This window comes from Petaurus breviceps, unplaced genomic scaffold, assembly GCF_028583685.1.
Source record: "Petaurus breviceps papuanus isolate PSGF00001 unplaced genomic scaffold, PetGlider_PUasm1.0 84, whole genome shotgun sequence".
NCBI lineage: Eukaryota > Metazoa > Chordata > Mammalia > Diprotodontia > Petauridae > Petaurus > Petaurus breviceps.
The window spans coordinates 3,785,059-3,805,242 of NW_027186645.1; the positions used below are offsets into that span (position 1 = coordinate 3,785,059).

At 35.6% G+C, this 20,184-nt stretch overlaps 1 protein-coding gene across 1 annotated transcript in view; it reads right to left on the bottom strand.

Moving 5' to 3' along the window:
- The window catches only part of PNPLA8 (patatin like phospholipase domain containing 8), a 49,704-nt gene that overhangs the window by 15,217 nt on the left and 14,303 nt on the right, over positions 1 to 20,184 (bottom strand). The window contains exons 5-7 of the mRNA XM_069107019.1: positions 17,691 to 17,862; positions 14,983 to 15,040; positions 4,507 to 4,701 (exon numbers count right to left, since the gene is read on the bottom strand). Coding sequence (XP_068963120.1) covers positions 4,507 to 4,701; positions 14,983 to 15,040; positions 17,691 to 17,862 — 425 coding nt within the window. The remainder of the gene's footprint in view (positions 1 to 4,506; positions 4,702 to 14,982; positions 15,041 to 17,690; positions 17,863 to 20,184) is intronic.

The following is a 20,184-nucleotide window of genomic DNA, read 5'->3' on the forward strand; positions in this document are numbered from 1 at the left end:
CTTACATCAGGATTTCTCATTCGTGTTATTTATTATCTTTATTTTGTGTGTTTTTTTTATTACTATTGAATTTTATTTCCAGTGAATTTCTGTGTGTTTCTACTGCTAGTCTTCTAACATTATAGTTATTCTCTATGTAGTACCTAGCTTGTGGGCCATAAGGAGGCAGATTTTTCATTTCCCTTCATTTTCAGTTTAAAGTCCTTTTGATTAATTTGCAAAACTCTGGGCAAATGGATTTTGTATTACACTCAATCACTGACCCAAATCCTTTTTTTAAACTCTAGAAATACAAAATCTATTGATAGACTTGATATCTTCTCAATTAAATATTCTCAACCCTGCCTTTCTTTTTTGAACTGCTTCCTTGTGATAAACTACACAATGAAACTGATACCTACACTCTTTTAATATTTGTTTCACTTACATGCCCTAGAGCAGAGATTTTCAAATAGCCTCACTGCTTAAGGGAAGTTAGGGGGCAGGTTGAGGTGTTAAAATTAGCGGGCATTTTCCAGCATAATCCCACATTAAAATATCCATTTTATATCAAATAACAACAAAGTTCAAATCAGAATCAGCAAAAACAAGACTAACTGAGAATTTGCTCCAATTGACAGTGAATGTAGCTCAACTATTATTTAATATAGAATACAAATTAAGTCAAATTTGAGTTGATGTATATCAAATGTCAATTTGGGCATAATCTGCCACCATTATTGTAACATGACATATAAATTGTGCCATCCAACTGACTGCAGCAGTTTTAAAATTTTGAAATAACTAGAAAATGGTTAGTTTTAAATTTGTTAAAAAGTAATAGTTTAAAATTTTATTGCTTAATTTTTTAAGTGACTTTTTTTTGCATAGACTGTATTACAAAAAGTGAAAGTTTTTTTTGGTTATGAAAAAAAGTGGGGAGGGAGTAGCATTGCTTAGAAACAACTGCCCAGGGGTGGCTAGGAGGCACAGCCCTGGAGTCAGGAGGTCCTGAGTTCAAATCCGGCTTCAGACACTTAACACAAAAACTAGCCGTGTGACCTTGGGCAAGTCACTTAACCCCAATTGCCCTGACTTTTGCCTCCAAAAAGCAAAAAGAAAAAAAAAAAGGAAACTACTGTCTTAGAGTATCAGTTTCACTTTCTTGTCTTTAATTATCAATTAGCAATCTTGGCAGTGTCATTTGTGTTCATGAGTATTACAAGAACTAAACAGTGGTCCTTCAAATTTTATAAATCTTGGGAGGTTCTCTGTTATGTCCTGGATATATGCAAGAGTTTATAATATACACAGGATAAAGGAAGATTGGGGTCAGCCTGAATCAAAGGAAATTAAACTTACTATTTTCCATAATAGAAAAATGCTTCATGTAATAATTATTTTATATATATATATATCTAGTTTTACATTTAATCACTAGCAAAGAACCTTTTTTCCCAGAACCAAAAGCATTTTCCCACTAAATTTGAAAAGGAAGGTGGCAACCATATTTAAATTCATGTATTACTTGTGTAATTTATTCCATTTTAGTAGCCACATTCTGGGGTTGGTGTAGGATTTTGTGTAGGAAAATTATTTCTATTTGCAGCTTCTATCTAGCAGAACCAGGAAAACTTCTCAAGATTCAGCTTTTGACAAGAGGCATGAGCCTAACGTTCATTCTGGTGGAACTTCTTGGTGAGAAGAGCTGAAGAAGCATGAACAATGCTTAAGCACTCTTCTTTTGACTTGTAGAAATCGAGCTGCTATAAATTTCAAAACATATTGAAGTGTAATTACCAAGGTTTAAAATCAAATTTGTAGCCAAATTATGTCACTAAAATTCATAGAAACTGAAGGTGGGAGAGTATATATGAAGAGGGAAAATATCCAAGTACTAATTGTAAGATTTCTCACATGTACCAATTTTCCCCATTATAATATATTCTACATATTAATACAGAATATATTCCAATTAAGAGCTTCAATTTTTAAGTCACATAAATTATATGTTATTCATATGTAAAGATCATATGAAAACTTCATTTTCATCTAATCGATCTCAGAATGGATTCTGGATTTCCAGGGTTATGATTAAATTCACAAAAGTGGTCAACTGTGAAATGAAACCCTAAAAATAATACTTAGGATATTAAAGCAAGAAAACCAGTATTAATGAGAATGAAAACATAGTAGTTAAACTAGAGTGTGAAACTGGACTGAGAGAAAGTACATTTGTGTTCTAGTCCTCGCTCTCTTATTAATTTGCTATGCATTCTTGAAGAATGACAGAACTGGACCAAATGATCTGTAAGGTCTGTTCAAGCCCTATGATTAAAAATGCTAAGATTCTGTGATACAGTGAAATTAAATAAAGATATTCTTAACAGAGTAATTAAACTCAGACACTGGTTACCAAAAGAAACTTCCAAGATATACACTGCAGTGCACACCTGAGAGGAAATTTAGCTCTTAGAAGCAATTTCTCATCAATCTAGACTTTCATAAGCAGTTTAGCATAAGTAAAACCTGATGACAGGAACACCGTATTTTAGATTTCATAACTCAAAGAGGCATGAATGGACTTATGTATATATTTTGATATTAAGTAACTATTTCATTTTAAGATTAATATCTGTATTGTCCCTTCTGGTAAAATACAAAACTATTAAAGGTTTTGGGAATTACTCCAAATAAAATTCTTCCTTCTGGTATTATAAACATTTGAGAAATGTAGTCTACAAAGACTGGCACATTATATGAATGATTTAATTTTAAAGACCATAACAAGACACTTCCCCTTCCCTTGCCCCCAAGTTGGGGCAGTCTAAAAAAAATGCAAGTAAAGATTTGGTGGTACATATTTTTGTAATCAAAACATTCTAATATGTTAAATCCCAACCAATCTTATATAGACATTTATTTTCTTTTAAAACTCATGAATATAAAAGATACTAACTACAAAGGGTCAACCCACAGAAACTTGCAACTTCTGAAAATGCTATAAACGCTTTGTATGTTTTAAACAGTTTAAATTCAAGACTATTGAGTAAAAAATGATAAAGCATAATACAGACCAAATAATGGTCTTTTGATAAATTTTAAGGAATGCTACTTAATGACATGCCTCTATCCAAACAAATGAATAATGGTTGTTCTCCTTCATTCTCAAAGAGGACCAAAATGACATCACTATGCTAGAGTCAAATTTCAATGTATCTGACTGTGGCTGATCAGGCCAATATTAGCTCGGAATGCCCTACCACAGGTCAGGCAACTAATAGTCCACTTCAGCATCTGGGATGGATACTCCAAATTTGCATATTTGGTGTTTCCTTTGTGCTGTTTCAATTCAGCTTTGATCAGTGAGCACAGCAACATAACTCTTTTTGATAATCCAAAAATACTATGATCAATGAAATTGTAAACTACTTATTACTATTTAAGTTAAAAGTCTATTTTAATTAATCTTAACAAAAAAATCCATGCTAGAAATAAATTCCTGGAAAGCTAATGCTCCCAGTGGAGGAGATGGAGGAAAGATGGCAAGAGGAAGAAAAGGAAGTGACTTGCATAACTCAACAATGACTGATTAATTAAACCAAGAGATAAATGTAATCTTATTTACTTCTCTAACTAAAAGGAGCATATCAGTCTTTCTGATATCTTTCTCAGATGATACCTTTTAAAACAGATATAGAAATAAAGTACTTTAAGAGAGGAGGAGAATGTAAAGCTTAGCTAAAATGACAGTATTTTTTTAAATGTTATTTAGAATTCACAACAAGAATTGGCAAAGGTGTCATACATTGACATGGCTTAATGTTAATCACTTTTCTTTTGGACTGCTTTTGAATTCTACAGAAGAAAAGAACACTTTAGTTATATCTGAGGCCTCATTTAAAGCTACTCTGAATTCAATAAAACATCTCTACAGTGTCCTATGGAAAAAAAAGGTTGTTTTTACAAAATTAAGTTTTTTTGAAACATCAGAAAGTTCAAAATACTTTACTGACATTACCTTGATTTTCTACAATGAGATATTAATATGTCTATGTTACAATTGATAGAAAGAAGCAGCTTTTATGGTATAGAATAAGACTACTTAAAATTATATTTTTAAGAGAATTCTTCATTTTATGTAAAAAAAACTTTAATTATAATTATAAAACTTTAATTATAGTATGCCCACTATCTGTTCAGGATGTCAAAAAAACCGAGTTCACTATAAATCTTTACCCCATCTACAAAGTCAAACACTGATCATCACCTCATATTTTTTCATCTTTTTTTTTTTTTTAAGGTTGGGGATGACTCAGTTCTATATAAAATAATGTGTGAAACTCACAGGCTTATTAAAACAAATGAATGTTTTAGCTATTTGGCCATTACATATTCTTATAAAAAACTTTTTAAAGCCCTATCTATGAAAGCTTATAGAAACTCTCCTCTACCCCTTGTCCCCAATACTTTGGGATTCCTTTAGTTTTTAAATTAACATGTACAATTATTAAAGTTAGAACTTACTTGATGAAGGTCATTTCCTAATACATACTCTGCAAAGTAACCAGGAGCAGCAGATGATGCTCGAATAGCTTGCCATAATTTGTGATGACATCCTCCCAAATAGTGTGAAGTGACTCCAGGAAAATGACCATAGTTTCTGAACACAAATGCTTTTGGTGTCGCTCCTCTGTTTACAAGAGTACTTACTGCTGCCACCTATTAAAAAGAAAAATAGTTACTATAAGACCTACCTAAAGGCTCTATTTTTGGAGGGGAATTAACTTTATAAGATAGAAAACTTTTGAGTTTTATCTAACATGTTCTTGTATAAAGAGAAATAATACTTCTGGGAAAGCAACTATAAGAAACATGATTGAATGATCATTTTGCCCATATAAACATAGTTGCTTAAGAAACACACACTAGGGGGTGGCCAGGTAGCACAGCAAGGTAAGAGCACCGGCTCCAGAGTCGGGATAACCTGGAGATCAAATCCCAGGCTCAGACACTTAGCACCCACCCAGAAACACCTGGCTGTGTAACCTTGAGCAAGTTACTTAACCCCAATTGCTTAGGGGCGGCCAGGTGGCTCAGCGAGTAAGAGCACCGGCTCCAGTGTCGGGATGACGTGGGGATCAAATCTGGGCTCAGATACTCAGCACCACACCCAGAAATAACTGGCCATGTAACCTGAGCAACTTACTTAACCCTGATTGCTTAAAAAAAACACACACACACTAGTACCTCTTTCTAAAACTTTTAAATAACAATTCACTGCTACTAGTAATAAATGCCTTTTAAAAATCAGTGCATAACTGATTTTTAAAAGGGAGTATAACTATACACATAATAGCATTTTACAAAGAAGTCTTTATTCTATGATCCCTGACACAAGCTATATTATAAACTCATTTCTTTATGACTATATTCACTAGGAATATAGTGAATCAACACATTTTAAAAGAAAAATTGTGTGACTGATAACATTAGGTTTTAGAAAGGTGGAATTATAACAAAAACTTGTAAATTAAGTTGGTAAAACATTTTAAAAACTACAATGTGCTGATTATCTGCAATATAGTTGCATATTTCTTTTCCAAATACCAATTTGCTTTGCTGTACTCCTTAATTCTTGAATTCTTACCTGCTTTTCACAAACTACTATTTATGTATCATTGGTTATAAGAGGAACCTAGTGAAAAAGACTTGATGAATCAAGTTAATACCCAATCTGCTCCTAGATAAATATTTCAAAGTAGTATTCATCTTACTGATAGTGAATCCAAAAAGTCATTTACTTTTCTAGGGGGAATACATTGTAAAAAATAACCTACATTGTTTGCCTCTGATTAAATATTTCTACAAAAACAAGTTTGGCTGGTGGTAATGAAACACAAACAAGGCCTATTTTCTTGACATTCTTTTCCTCTGATGCTCCTAGCTTTTTTCTTAGCTCAAATCCTGGACTGAGAATCTCTACTTTCAGGATGACAAAGTCCCAGTATCTCAGTTTGAAGGACTGTCAAAGGCCATTTAATCTAACACATACCTAAACAAGAATCCCTTGTACAGCACAACTAACAAGAGATCATTTAGCTTTGCCTTTAGACCAACAGTGAGGAGGAACTCCCACTTTGAGTAGCAAATTCCTTTTTCTGGATAGATCTTAAAAGTTTCTACTTCAACTAAGTATAAATCTCTCTCTCTCTCTCTTTCTCTCTGCAACTTCTACCCAATCAAATTTATTCCTCTTCCAAGAGGAAATCCTTCAAATATCTAAAGACAACTATCCTATCACTCACAAATCTTCCTTTCTCTAGGTCAAATATTTCTAGTTCCTTGAACTGTTCCTCAAGTGACATGATACCAAGGCCTTTCACCATCCTGGCTGCCCTCTTACAGGTTCTCAATGTCCTTTCTAAAGTGTGGAACTTATAACTAAAGACAATTCAGATGCTTAAGGTGGCAGAGAAAAGGCAGGGATTTGCTAGGCTCCCCCAACTTCCCCTCCAAGTTAACTTTAATAATGCTTCAAAATAAATTCTGGAATGGCAGAACTAACAAAAGGATAAGGTAAAACAATTTTCTACGCCAAGACAACTTAGAAGGTCAGCAGGAAAGATCTGTCTCACGGAGGTTAGAGTGAGGCACAGCCCAGCAAAGGCAGCAGGCCTTGGAAGACAATACTTTTAACTCCTAAGAACTTTAACATATTTGGGCAGTTAGAAGGAGTACATGTGGACAGAGGGCACAGGTGTGAGTTGACTATGATGGGATGATATCTAAAAAAAAATTAAGGGATAAAAAAAAGGGATGCACTGGGAGAAGAAGGGGGGAGGTAAAATAGGGTAAATTATCTCACATAAAAGAGGCACAAAAGAGCTTTTAGAGTGGAGGGGAAAAGAGTGGTGACAGCAGACAACACTTGAACCTTACTGTCACTGGAAATGGTTCAAAGAGGGAATAATAGATACTCAGTTGGTTACAGAAATCTATTTTACCCCACAGGGAAGTAGAAGAATAAAGGGAGAAGAGAAAGGGAGGGGGACTGATAGAAGGACAGACTGGGGGGGGGGGGCAGTGGCCAGAAGCATAACACTTTTGAGGGGGGGACAGGGTGAAAGGAGAGAGAGAAGGAAAGCTAAATAGGGAAAATAGGATGAAAGGAAATACACAGTAATCATAACTGTGAGAAAATTTTTATAGCAAGTTTCTCTGATAAAGGTCTCATTTCTCAAACATATAGAGAACTGAGTCAAATTTGTAAGAATATAGTACATTCCCCAACTGATAAATGGTCAAGAGATATAAACTGGAAATTTTCAAGTGAAGAAATTAGAGCTTACTATAGTCATATGAAAAAATGTTGCAAATCACTGATTAGAGAAATGGAAATTAAAACAATTCTGAGATACACCTATGAGATCGGCTAATATGACAGAAAAGGAAAATGACAAATGTTGGAAGGAATGTGACAAAATTGGAACACTATAGCACCACTGGCATTGTTGCTGTATTGTTAATGTATTTTTGCTTAACAGGAAGATCTTTCCCATCCATCAATAGGCCCATGTGACCTGCTTGAGTCACATGGAAGCCTGTGTCATATGAGCCTGTGGTGGGAGGAGCATGCTGAATGGGTAGAACAGGAAGGGTGGAGCAGGAATGGTGGAGAGGAGCCCAGAGGAAGTCGGTCAGAGTAGTTAAAGCTGAGGATGAGAGAGGAAGCAGGCAGAGAGCTGTGAGTGTTCATTTGTGGGGAGGCCCTAGCAGTGGGAAGTCTTAGGGATTTCCTCTGCATTGTTATTGTGCGTAGATTTCTTTGTTGCTGCTATGCATGTAGCTTTCTGGTGTTTGAATAAATGTTTTGGTTCTGTCTTCCATGTGGAGAGTGTTATATTTTGTGATTGAGAATTATGCCAACATATCATAACAGCCATAGGTGCTATTATATTGGTGCTACAGCTGTGAACTGATCTAACCATTCCAGAGAGCAATCTGGCACTATGGGTTGTACAAGGGCTAATATATATAACACACATATGTTATAAATGTAACATATATATGAGCTAACAAGAGCTACAAAGCCATGCATATCCTTTGACCCAGCATTACCACTACTAGGTCTATATCCCAAAGAGATCATAAAAAAGGGAAAAGGACATACATGTACAAAAATACTTATAGCAGCTCTTTTTGTAGTGGCTAAGAATTTGAAACTGAAGGGATACCATCAATTAGGGAATGACTGAATAAGTTACAGTATATGATTGTGATGAAATACTACTGTGCTATAAAAAAAAATTATGAGCATCATGTTCTCAGAGATACCTGGAAAGACTTACATGAGCTGATGCATAGTGGAATGAACAGAACCGGGAGAACATTGTACACAATAGTAGTAATACTGTGTAAAGATAAACTGAATAACTTAGCTATTCTCATCAATACAATGATCCAAGGTAATTCCAAAGGACTTATGAAAAATGCCATCCAATCCAGAGAAAGGACTGATGGAGTTTGAAGCCTACTTTATTTTTTTTGCTTTGTTTTTTGGTCTGTGTTTTCTGCTACAACATGACTGATATGGAAATATGTTTTGCATGACTGCACATGTATAACCTATATTGAATTGCTTGCTGTCTCAGGCAGGGGGAAAGAGAAGAAAAGAGGGAAAGAATTTAGAACTCAACCTTTTTAAAAAATTAGTGTTAAATATTGTTTTTACATGTAATTGGAAAAAATAATTTTACAAAATAATCCATATACTGTGTTACTAAGGCAGAGAATAAAAGTACCGTCACACCTTCCTCATTCTTGATGCAACAGCGATTGGGACAGAAGTGCACCTGTGATTTTATTACTATGGTATGATATGTTACTTTACACTCCTCAGATGAGGAAACTCCCTCTACCAATGCTGGCAAGCATCTTCTTTGTAAGTCTTTAGTCTTAGCTGGATAGAGTGCTGAGAGTTTAAGTCACCTGCCCAAAGTCATACAGTCAAATGTATCATAGGTGGGACTTGAACCCAGGTCTTTCTGGCAGAGACAAGTGTTCTCTCCATTATGTATGATTCCTCTCTTATATGATCTAAGATCACATTCATTTTTCTGACCACTGCTGGATCATATAAAGCTTATAGTCCACTAAAACCCCAGATTTTTCAGATCAACTATTGAGCCTCTCCTTTCCCCTACAACTTTTATTTGTAATATTTTTAATTGAAGTCTAAGACTTAAAATCTTTTTTATTAAGTTTCATCTTATCAGATTTGGCTCAACATCCTAACTTGTCAAGATCTTTCTGAATATGGACTTTAATTTGTATCATCTGTCCCTCAGTTTTTTTGTCATTTTCTAATTTGATAAATATGACATCTAGATCTTTATTCAAGTCATCAATAAAAATGTTGGTATAGGGTCATAGTTAGATCCTCAAGACATTTTCCTGGAGTCATCTTTTTAAGTGGAAATTTGAGTCATTCAACCAGCTCCAGTCACCTACCTGTACAATCATCTACTACATATACTTCTGTAATGTTAAGGGAATGTGAAAATCTTCCCTGTCCCTTAATAGGCCCATGTGATCACATGGAGCCCATGGTGGAAGGAATATGTCGAATGAGTGGAGCAGGAAATGTGGGTGAAGCAGAGCTAAGAGAGAGTGAGCATGAACCAGGGGTGAGAAAGTAGGCAGAGGAACTAGCATGAGTGAGAGAGGGGGGATTATTGCCTGGGGGAAAGTGTTTGTGGAGGCTTGGAATGCGGGTGCTTCCTGCATTGGCAACATGTATAGACTTCTTTGCTACTATGATGGATTTGGCTTTCTGGTGTTTGAATAATAGTTTTGGTTTCATCTTCAAGGAAGAGAGTGTGTTATATCTTGCAATTCAAACCTGGGAATACGCCTGCATATTCATAGATGCTACTGTGAGTATCCCATTGGCTAAATAACTTCCCACCTCAAAATATGCATTTATTAAACATCTATTATGTGGCAAGAACTGTGCTAAATGCCAGGGAAGAAGAGGCAAAGGACTGTCCTGCTCTTAAAGAATTCACATTCTAACGGAGAAAATAACAAAAAACAACTTATGTACAAACAGAATGTAGACAAGATAAACTGGAAATAAACTCAAAAGGAAGGCATTAAGATTAAGGAGGACTGGGAGTAGAAGCAGGACCTCCCTGCTGCTCTGGCTTCCACCTTCCCCAATCCATGTAAAAAGGGGACTCTAAACAAACTTTGGAGTTGCAGAACCCACAAAATGACACAGAGAAGCTAACCTCCTGCTGAGGACAGCCCAGCAGGCCAGCAGAAATTGGCCAGCGCAGTGCTCTGGGAGCCAAGCCCCACATCGAGGTTTTAGCCCCAGGGAAGGCTTGACCAGCTGTGGCTAGAGGGACTCCAGATGAGCAGCAGCTGTGGCCATTTTCAGATTTATCAACACATGGATGCAAAGGACAAAGTGAGAGGTCAGTGCATTCTGGACTTTGGGACCCAGTAAGTGGGAGTGCGTGGCTTTTACCCCCGGGGTGAGAAACCGCTGAGATGCCGGCACAGCCTGCCAGTGCCACATGGCGGCTTCAGCTCCTGGCCTGCAGAGTGTAGGGGGACCAAGCACCAGTCTGAGGGGTCATCGCTCTTGCTTTAACCTGCCTGGATCTGGATTGCAGTCTAGGGTAGAGGTCCTGGGGTGTGTGTCCAGCTTGTCAGAGCGTGTGGAGGCCTCAGAGATGGCACCTATCTAATACCTCCAGTAGCTGAGAAAAACCCAGAGTTTGGGACAAAAGCTCCCCTGTCTGGTGGCTGAGTCCTACTGTGGCAAAAAGCCCAGGCGTCAAGTGACTGAGGGGCGACATGACCCAGGCAAAGGAAACAAAGCAGACAGAAGATTCCAACATTACACTCCTATTTTGGGGACAAAAAGGGGCAAAGCATGGAACAGGAGGAAGACAGTGAAGTCAGAACTCCTGTACCAAAAGCTTCAAAGGAAAATACTAGCTGGTTACAGGCCATAGAGGACCTTAAGCAGCAGATAAGAGAAGTGGAGGAAAAATTGGGAAGAGAAATGAGAACAATGAAAGAAAATTATGAAATGAGAGTCAACAGCCTGACTGAGGAAAATCACACCTTAAAAAACAGACTAACTCAAATGGCAAAAGAGGCTCAAAAAGGCAATGAGGAGAAGAATGCCTTAAAAAGGTGAATTTGCCAGATGGAAAAAGAATCTCAAAAGCTCAATGAGAAGAATCATTGCTTCAGAATTAGATTGGAGAAAATGGAAGCTAATGACTTTATGAGAAATCAAGATGCTGTTAAACAGATCCAAACAAATGAAAGAGTAGAAGGAAATGTGAACTATCTCATGGGAAAAACCACTGACCTGGAAAATAGATCCAGGAGAGATAATTTAAAAATTATTCGACTACCTGAAAGCCATGATCAAAGTAAGAACCTAGAAATCATCCTCCAGGAAGTTCTCAAAGAAAACTGTCCTGATGTTTTAGAACCAGAGGGCAAAATAGAGGTTGAAAGAATCCAACGATCACCTCCTGAAAAAGATCCCAAAAAGAAAACTCCTAGGAATATTATAGCCAGGTTCCAGAATCCCCATATTAAGGAGAGAATATTACAAGCAGCCAGGAAGAAACAATTTGAATATTGTGGAAACACAATCAGGATAACCCAGGATCTGGCAGCTTCTACACTGAGGGATTGAAGGGCTTGGAATATGATATTCCGGAGGTCAAAGGAGCTGGGATTAAAATCAAGAGTCACCTACCCAGAAAAAATGAGTATCATGTTTCAGGAAAAATATGGTCATTCAGTGGAATAGAGGACTTTCAAGCATTCTTGCTGAAAAAAACCCAGAGCTGAATAGAAAATTTGACATTCAGATACAAGAAGCAAGAGATGCACAAGAAGGTAATAAGGGAAAAGAAATAATAAGGATGTTATCAAAGTTGAACTATTAACATTCCTACATGGAAAAACAATAATTGTAACTTATGAAACTTTTCTCAATAGTTGAAGGGGATATAAATATATATATATATATGTCTATATATGAGGGTATTTGGGATACATATGTGAATGTGTGTATATATGTTTATAGGTATACATAGATAAAGGGCACAGGACCAATTTAACAGGAAGGGATGATCTTAAAAGGTGAAATTAAGAGGTGAGAGGAATATAATGAGAGGAAATGGGGAGAGACAGATTGAGGTAAACTATCTCATACAGAAGAGGCAAGGGAAAATGGTAACAATGGAGGGGAAGAATAGGAAAGCAAAAGGGAATGGGTCAACCTTATTCCCATTGAATTTGGCTTGAGGAGGGAATGAAATACACACTAAATAGGGTATCTCACCCTCCAGGAGAGTAGGGGGGGGAGGGGAAGGGGATGAGAGGGGGATGATGGAAGGGAGGGCAGGCTGGGGGGAAGGGAAGTTGGAAGCACCCACTTTTGAAAAGGGATGGGATCAAAGTAGAGAATAGAATAAGTGGGAGGTGGGATAGGAGGGAGGGAAATATAGTCAGTCTTTTACAATATATCTACTATGTTATTGTTTTGCATTAGCCACACATGTACAACCTATACTGAACTGCTTATCTTCCCAGTAAGGGTGGGTGACAAGGGAGGAAGTGAATGAATCTGGAATTCAAAGTTTTAAAATCAAATACTCAAATATATATATATATATATATAATTATAATTATTATTAATACTATTTTACATGTAATTGGGAAATAAGATATACAGGCACTGGGGCATAGAGGTCCACTGGAAAAGTCGAAGGGGGTATGGGAGAAAATATGGGAGAGAGCAGATTGGAGGAGGGGATATCATATCTGCGGGACTGCTGTTTTGGGGCGGTGGGTAGGGGAAAAATGGGGAGAAAATGTGTAACTCAAAATCTGGCGGAAATGAATGGTGTAAATCAGAAGTTAATAAAGCATTTGAAAAAAAAAAAGATTAAGGAGGACTAGGAAAGGGTTTCAGAAGGTCGGACTTTTCCTGAGACTTGAAGGAGGCCAGGAAAGTCAGGAATCAAGATAAGGAAGGAAGTTTCAGGAAAGTGGAACAGTCAGTGAAAATGCTTGGAGTCAGGAGATGGGAGCATCAAGGAGGTAGTATCACTGCATGACAGACCAGGTGGGCAGGGTAAGATGAGGGAAGGAGTGAGTAAGTAACTGAAAATACATGAGGTTTGGTTACAAAGAGCTTTGAAAACCAAGGAGGAGAGTTTACATTCAACCCCAGCGGTGACAGACAGCCACTGTCACTTCACAGATCAGGGACACGGTCGGATGTGCTCAGCAGGAAGATCTGTTGACAGCCGAATGGACTGGAGTAGGGGAGACACAGAGGCAGAGAGCACACATAAGGCCACTGTGGTGACGAGAGCCGGCACCAGGGTGTAGTGGCAGTGTTGGAAGAGAGAAGGCACACACAAGAGATGTTACAGCGTTCCAAACAACAAGATTTGGCAAAAGGTTATATATGTGAGGAGGGAGTGAGAGGGGGTGAGGAGAACACCTAGGCTGTGAGCCTGGGTGACTGGGAAGACACAGTAAAAGTGAAGTTAGGGAAGTTTGCTGGGGAGAAATCAACTAATCAAACATTTATTAAGCACCTTCTGGATGAGTTCAGTTTTGGACATTATAAGTTTAAGATATTTAAAAGATATCTAATTTGAGATGTCTAATAAGCAGCTAGAAATATGAGTCAGTAGAAAGGTTAGGACTGGATAAATATATCTGGGAATCATTTACATAGAGATGTTCTTTGAATACATGGAAGCTGATGAGATCTATAAATGAAATAGTATAGAGGGACATGTGATCCTAGTGCTAAAGCCTAGGGGGACACCTATGATTAATAGGCATGACCTGGCTGAAGATTCAGCAAAAGAGACTAAGATATATAGGAGGAAAACCAGGAGATAGCAGTCAAAAAATTCTAGTGAGAAAAATTATCAAGGAGAAGAGGGTGACTGACAGTGTCAAAATGCTGCAAAGAGGTCAGAAGAAATAGGATTGAGAAAAGGTCATCAGATTTGACAATTAAAAAATCAATGGAAAGAGCAGTTTCTTGATGATGATATCAGAAGCCAAACCAAGAGAGTGTGAGCAAAGGAAATTGAAGTATTGACTGTAGAAGGTTAGCCAAGAAAGGGAAGAGAGATATGAGACAATAACTAGTGTGAATGGCTGGATCAAGTGAGGGTTCTCTGAGGACAGGGAAGACATAGGCATATTTGAAGGTAGCAGGAAAGCAGCCAGTATATAGGGAAAGATGGACAATAAATAAGATTGGAGATGATATAGGAAGCAATCCGCTAGAAAAGAAAGGATGGAATGGGATCAGTTGTACATGTAGAGGTGGTTGCCTTGACAAGGAGAAGAGCTACTTCTTTATGTAAGACAAGTGAGGGAAGAGACAGAAGCAAAAAATCATTTGAGTCATGTGAGATATGAGAAGACAGAGCTCTTAAGAAATGCCCTCAATTTTTTCAGTGACATTTGAGACAAAGTTCTCAGCCAAGAGGGTGGAAAGGGGCAGGTATAGGAGGTTTGAGGAGGGATGCAAAGGTTTAGGAAAGTTCCTTCAGTGAGTAGGCCAGAAAATCAATTAGGGATAAGTTGATCAATCAGTCAATAATAAATAAAAAAAAGTGAAAGGATTCAAATATTTTGATAAAATTTCGGTAAATTATATCTATTGCAACTCCTTGATCTACCAAAAACTGAGCTGAGGTTGGCCTGGAATGTAGTGCTTTTTCTATTACACAACTTTAGACCATCATAAAGCTTACTACTTTATAGTACTTTTGAAAAAATCAGGCATTTATAAAACCTGGCTAGAAGTGGGATTCAGAGGAAATGTGTTATTCTGAAGAGTTCTGTTATTTCTTCCTTTTAAGAAGTACTCATAAATAATAAAATATTTTCCTATAGTTTCACAGTCATATGACCCTAACTTACCTTAGGAGTTTGGGGATTTCTTGCTGTTTCGATCATTAGATCAGATCCCATTCTATCCCTTTATAAAATAACAAATAGTAAATTATATCCAAGCGATTACATTTTAGAAATGTAAATGATCTAAAAATCTATTTTAAAGTGCATTTAAAAGTGATTACATTTTAAACTATCACATACGAACAAGCATTTCCTAAACAATGACTGTGCCCCCAAAATATGGGGAGGTAACAAAAAACTTATAACTATTTCTCTTCATGGAGTATAAAATTTGATAATAGAGATAAGACTAACATACACGAAACAATTCTTCACGCCTCAAGTATTTCTGTCTAGAGGGAGGGTGAATGTTGAGTTGCTAAAAAAAAAAAAGTTATAACCATAGTTAAGTATATAAAAGACACAAAGAAAATAAATACCTCTTAGTTGAACAATCTAGATAAGCTAGTAGACAAGGTGTTCATTCAATTAGTTGAATTTAGTTTTAAAATTTGCCTTCTATCACATTTAACACTATCCCACATTGTGGAAATGTGAGCCATTTGGTTAAATTTCAGCAAAAGAAAGGCTTTAGAAGATAACATAAGTGAATAGGAACTTGGGGGCAAAAGAGTAACCAAGTTATTAGTGGCAAATTTTAAAAATAATTTTTTAAGAACAAGAATTGAGCACAAAACTTTGTAGTGTATATTAATATATTTTAGTCCCAGTGTACATCTGAATAACGTTACTGTGTGCTGTCTTGGCATTTTTTTCAAGTCTCTTATAAAGATACCTTATATTAGTTTAAATATAAAAGAGATCTTGAAAAGGACCTGAGTTCACTTATATTGGGCTTGGCAACATGCCCTGGAGTTCATTAGGTTAGGCCTTTGTGATCAGTAATAAATTGGACATTCTTTTAATGGGGAATTCCCTTTTTCTGGTTTCTACAGTATGCAAATCTGAGGTAGTTAAGTAGCATGCTTCAGCTCAGCTCATCTCTAATGGTGCTGGAGTAATTGCTTCCTAAGAAAAATACGACTCAAGCAGTAAAAAGCTTTTGAAAGTATTTGTCTTAGTCTACGTAAAGAATTTTACTGAACTAAAAATCCTCATTTGAATGGTATAATTAACAAAGGCAGTGAGGTATAATGAGAATAGTAGCTGGATTGAGCCCAAGAAAGACCTGGGTTCAAATTCTACCTCTGACACTTTACTAATTATGTGACCATTGGTAAAGTCACTCTCAGCCTTAGTTTCCTCATCCATAAAAACAAGATAAGGCAAGGGGCGGCTAGGTGGCGCAGTGAACAGAGCACCGGCCCTCGAGTCAGGAGGACCCGAGTTCAAATCTGGCCTCAGACACTTACCACAAAACTAGCCATGTGACCTTGAACAAGTCACAACCCCAATTGCCCTCCAAAAAGCAAAAAAACAAAACAAAAAAAACAACAAGGATAATAATTCTGTAGCTACTTCACAGCCCTGTTATAAGAATCAAATGATGTATAATATATAAAAAACACTGTGCAAAACTCACAACTACTATGTTACACAGAATTTATTATATAATGTCTATCAGTTGAACATTCAGGAATTAGGTTTCACTATCAACTCAAAAATAATTATATCGACAAACCACTATAATGAAGAATTAGGTAAATATTTTAGTCTACTTTGCTTCACTCTCAATGAGGTTATAGAAATTAACCCAAACTTTTATAATTTCTTTGCTTTTTATATGAAGCAGTTTATTACAGGTCTCCAGTGTACTCCTTAATAGTTGTTTTTCTAGTTTTTAGTTTCCATGCTTGCTTTTTTTTAGTATTTGACTGGGATGAGAAAATGTGGCAGCCAAGATTAATCCTAAATTAATGTGGCAGGCTTGAAAGAGAGCATACCTCTAATTCCAAGTAGTATAAAATAATAATTTTTTTTAAAGTTCTAAATAGGAAACTTTTAAAGACTTTTTGTTCTTTTTATATTTTAGGGTAGTGGGCTTGACTTTATGAGCCTGCCACTTAGAAATCAGATTAGCCAAGCAAATCATTTCATTTTTTTGGATCATAGTGTTTATTCATTTGTAAAAATAGGGATGAGGATCTATGCAGTATCTAACTTTACAAGGGTATTGTGAGGAAAATACTTTTTAAACTTTAATGTGTTACAATATATGACCTATTATTATTTTAAAAGAAAATGACTGCTAGCAATGTTAAACTATATATGAACAAAAATACTAGCAAATCGTACAGGGAAAAGAAGACTAATTTTTGTAGTTAGTCAGAGGGCACAGAAAAAAACCTAACTTTTCTTCTAGAAACAATTTTATACTGTTTTTACATCATAATTTCTTAGGAAAACTACATCAACATCATTTTTAAAAACATGTAGATTACCATCTATTAAAATAAAAATCATCACTATCAAATTCTAAAAATAGTTTCTAAAGGTTTTAAATATTACCTAAAAATGAAAATTCATTGTAAATGATTCAAACTATACTTATCAGGAAAATTGAAAAGAGATTTATGTGATATTCTGTGGATAATTATAAATTAAATGAGTCCAACAAAACTCAGCTTTCTCTGAAGATGTTTTATCACTATAAGCCAGTCCAACAAAACTCAGCTTTCTCCAAAGATATTTAAAAGATGACAAACAATATTGATCCTCTTTGAGTTTCAAATAAAAACTGACTAAAATGACATACAGAAATGGCAACTTACTTAAGTATTTTTTCCCAGGTTTCACTGTCATAAAATGCATGGCTCCACCCCATTTTGACTGTTCCAACAATAAGATTCTGGGTAAAAACATCTGTTCCTAACTTTCGATAAAGTTCCTCACATTCATCCAGATGCAAATGAAATATTCCCAACATGAAAGCTAATATGGCACCTAAAACAAAGAATGTCAATATATAAAATCTCTGTTTTCCAAGAAAAAATGAGCCAAGTTTTAATCAAAATAGAAGAAATGATACACATAGTAGTTTCTATTTTCCATTAAGTGACACAAGGGAAATTTATTGTAATACATAACTTTACTAGAATGAAGTTACCACATAGCTTTGATAGATGAATGTGTCATTTGACAAAGTTACCAATTCATTATTCCTTTGAACTAGTAGTCCAGGGAAGTTTTGTAGGTACATGGCATGTTTTTTTAAAAAGCTAATTTACAATTAATGACAAGCAAATACTGCCACCTAGTGTGTGTTAAATTAAATTCAGTTTAAGCTAACAAAAAATTTAAAGAATAAAAATATTTTAAATTGTCACTGAATAACCAGGGATAGTAATAATTGAGATACAACTCAGAGAAAAAAAAGAGTAAAATAGCATGAAAATGTTTTCCTAAATATATATACTAGGTTATATCATGTCACCATGACTAATACAATAAGGTCAAATTTTTTCTGAACTGCCATTCTACTCTGAAAGTTTTTGTAATTATGACACAGTATCATTAACTTGGAGAAATGGTGTCACTTTCTTTGTCACTTGGATTATAGGAAAGAAAAATAAACAAGCATCCTTACTTAAACTATAAATTATGCTACCATATAAATCTAAATTCTAAACTAAGCTTGCCAAAAATGAGAAAAGTACAATTAAAAAATTAAGGAAGTCTTAAATGTACAAATAAAGAAGAAAAATTATCTAAAGAGGCAGAGGAGAATATAGACCTATATGAGAAAGACAAAGGGTAGAAAAATGTGAAGGAAGGGAAAATGAGAAGAAAGACCATAGGGGCTAATAACAGAAGAAGCAATTTCTAAAAAGGAGGGAGCAGCGCCTACTGATGATAAAGCTGCTTGTGATACAAAGCATGATGATTCAAACATGCATGTGCCATCAAGTGAAAAAACATCCAATAAGAGTCAGAGAAAGAAGAGAAAAATAATAGTATGATACAAAAAACAATGGATGTGGAATCAGAGGACATGAATTTAAATATCTATCTCTTAATCCCTTTAGAATTCTGGGCAAGTGCCTTAAACTGTCTGTGGCCTCAGCTTCCTCTTTTGTAAAATAAAGATGCAGAATCAGATGACCTCTGAAGTCCAACCCATCTCTAGGTTTAGACCAACAGTGTACACAAGAAATTCAAAATGAATATGTGACCTGAATATTAATATTAAAAGAGAAATGGATCCTTTTCAGCTCTGGCTAGTGAGTGAATTTTTAACCAAAGAAGAGATCAAGGTAAGGACCAAAGATAAACTAGATCATTTTGATTATATAAAGTTGAAAAGATTTTGCAAAAAATTAATATAACTGGGAGAAAAATGGAGTCAACTAGGAAAAAAATTCTTAAATAAAATTTCTGCTAAGAGTCTAATATTAAAGATACATATGGAACTATTATAAAAGACCAAAAATCATTCCTCAATAGATAAGTGGTCAATGGATATGACCAGTTCTCAAAAGAAATTCAAACTATTAACAACAACCACATTGAAGCAATCTTCTGTTTCACAACTACGAGAGCTGCAAATAAAAATCCTGAGGTTTCATGTCACATCCAGCAAATTAACTATTCTGATCTTTTGTCATCTTTGCCAGGATTAGAGAGGTTATACAAAGGTGGGCATGCACTGCAATGTGGCGGACTTTTCAATTGGCCCAACTACTTGATGCAATGGCTGTCTGTATTGAATACAAGTAAGAATTATGTAAAGAATGACTAAAATGTCTATACCCTTTGAGAAATTCTACTGCTAGTCATATGCTGCACAGTAAATGACAAAAAGAAAAACCCTATATAAATAAATATTTATAATAGCATAAATATAAATATTTATAACTTGTGCTAGTAAAGGACTAGAAACAAAATAGATGCTATCAATCATAGTTAAGTTATGTTACATGAATGTAACAAAATATTAATATGCTCTATGAGACAATGAACATGATGAATATATAGATGCATGAGAAGACACTAACTGATGCAGAGTAAAATATGCAAAACCAGGAAAACAATATACTCAAAAATTACAATAATGTAAATGGAAAGAACAACAACAAAACAATCCATACTGAATGCTTCAAAACTATAATTACTAAGCCAGGACCCAAAACAAAGATATGCAAAGGTAGCTATGGATATAGAATAATGCATATCATACTAGACTTTTTTAATGTATTAATTATGCTAATTTTTTTTCTCTTTTTTATTCTTACAAGGGATGGCTCTCCTGGAAGGTAATGGGGAAAG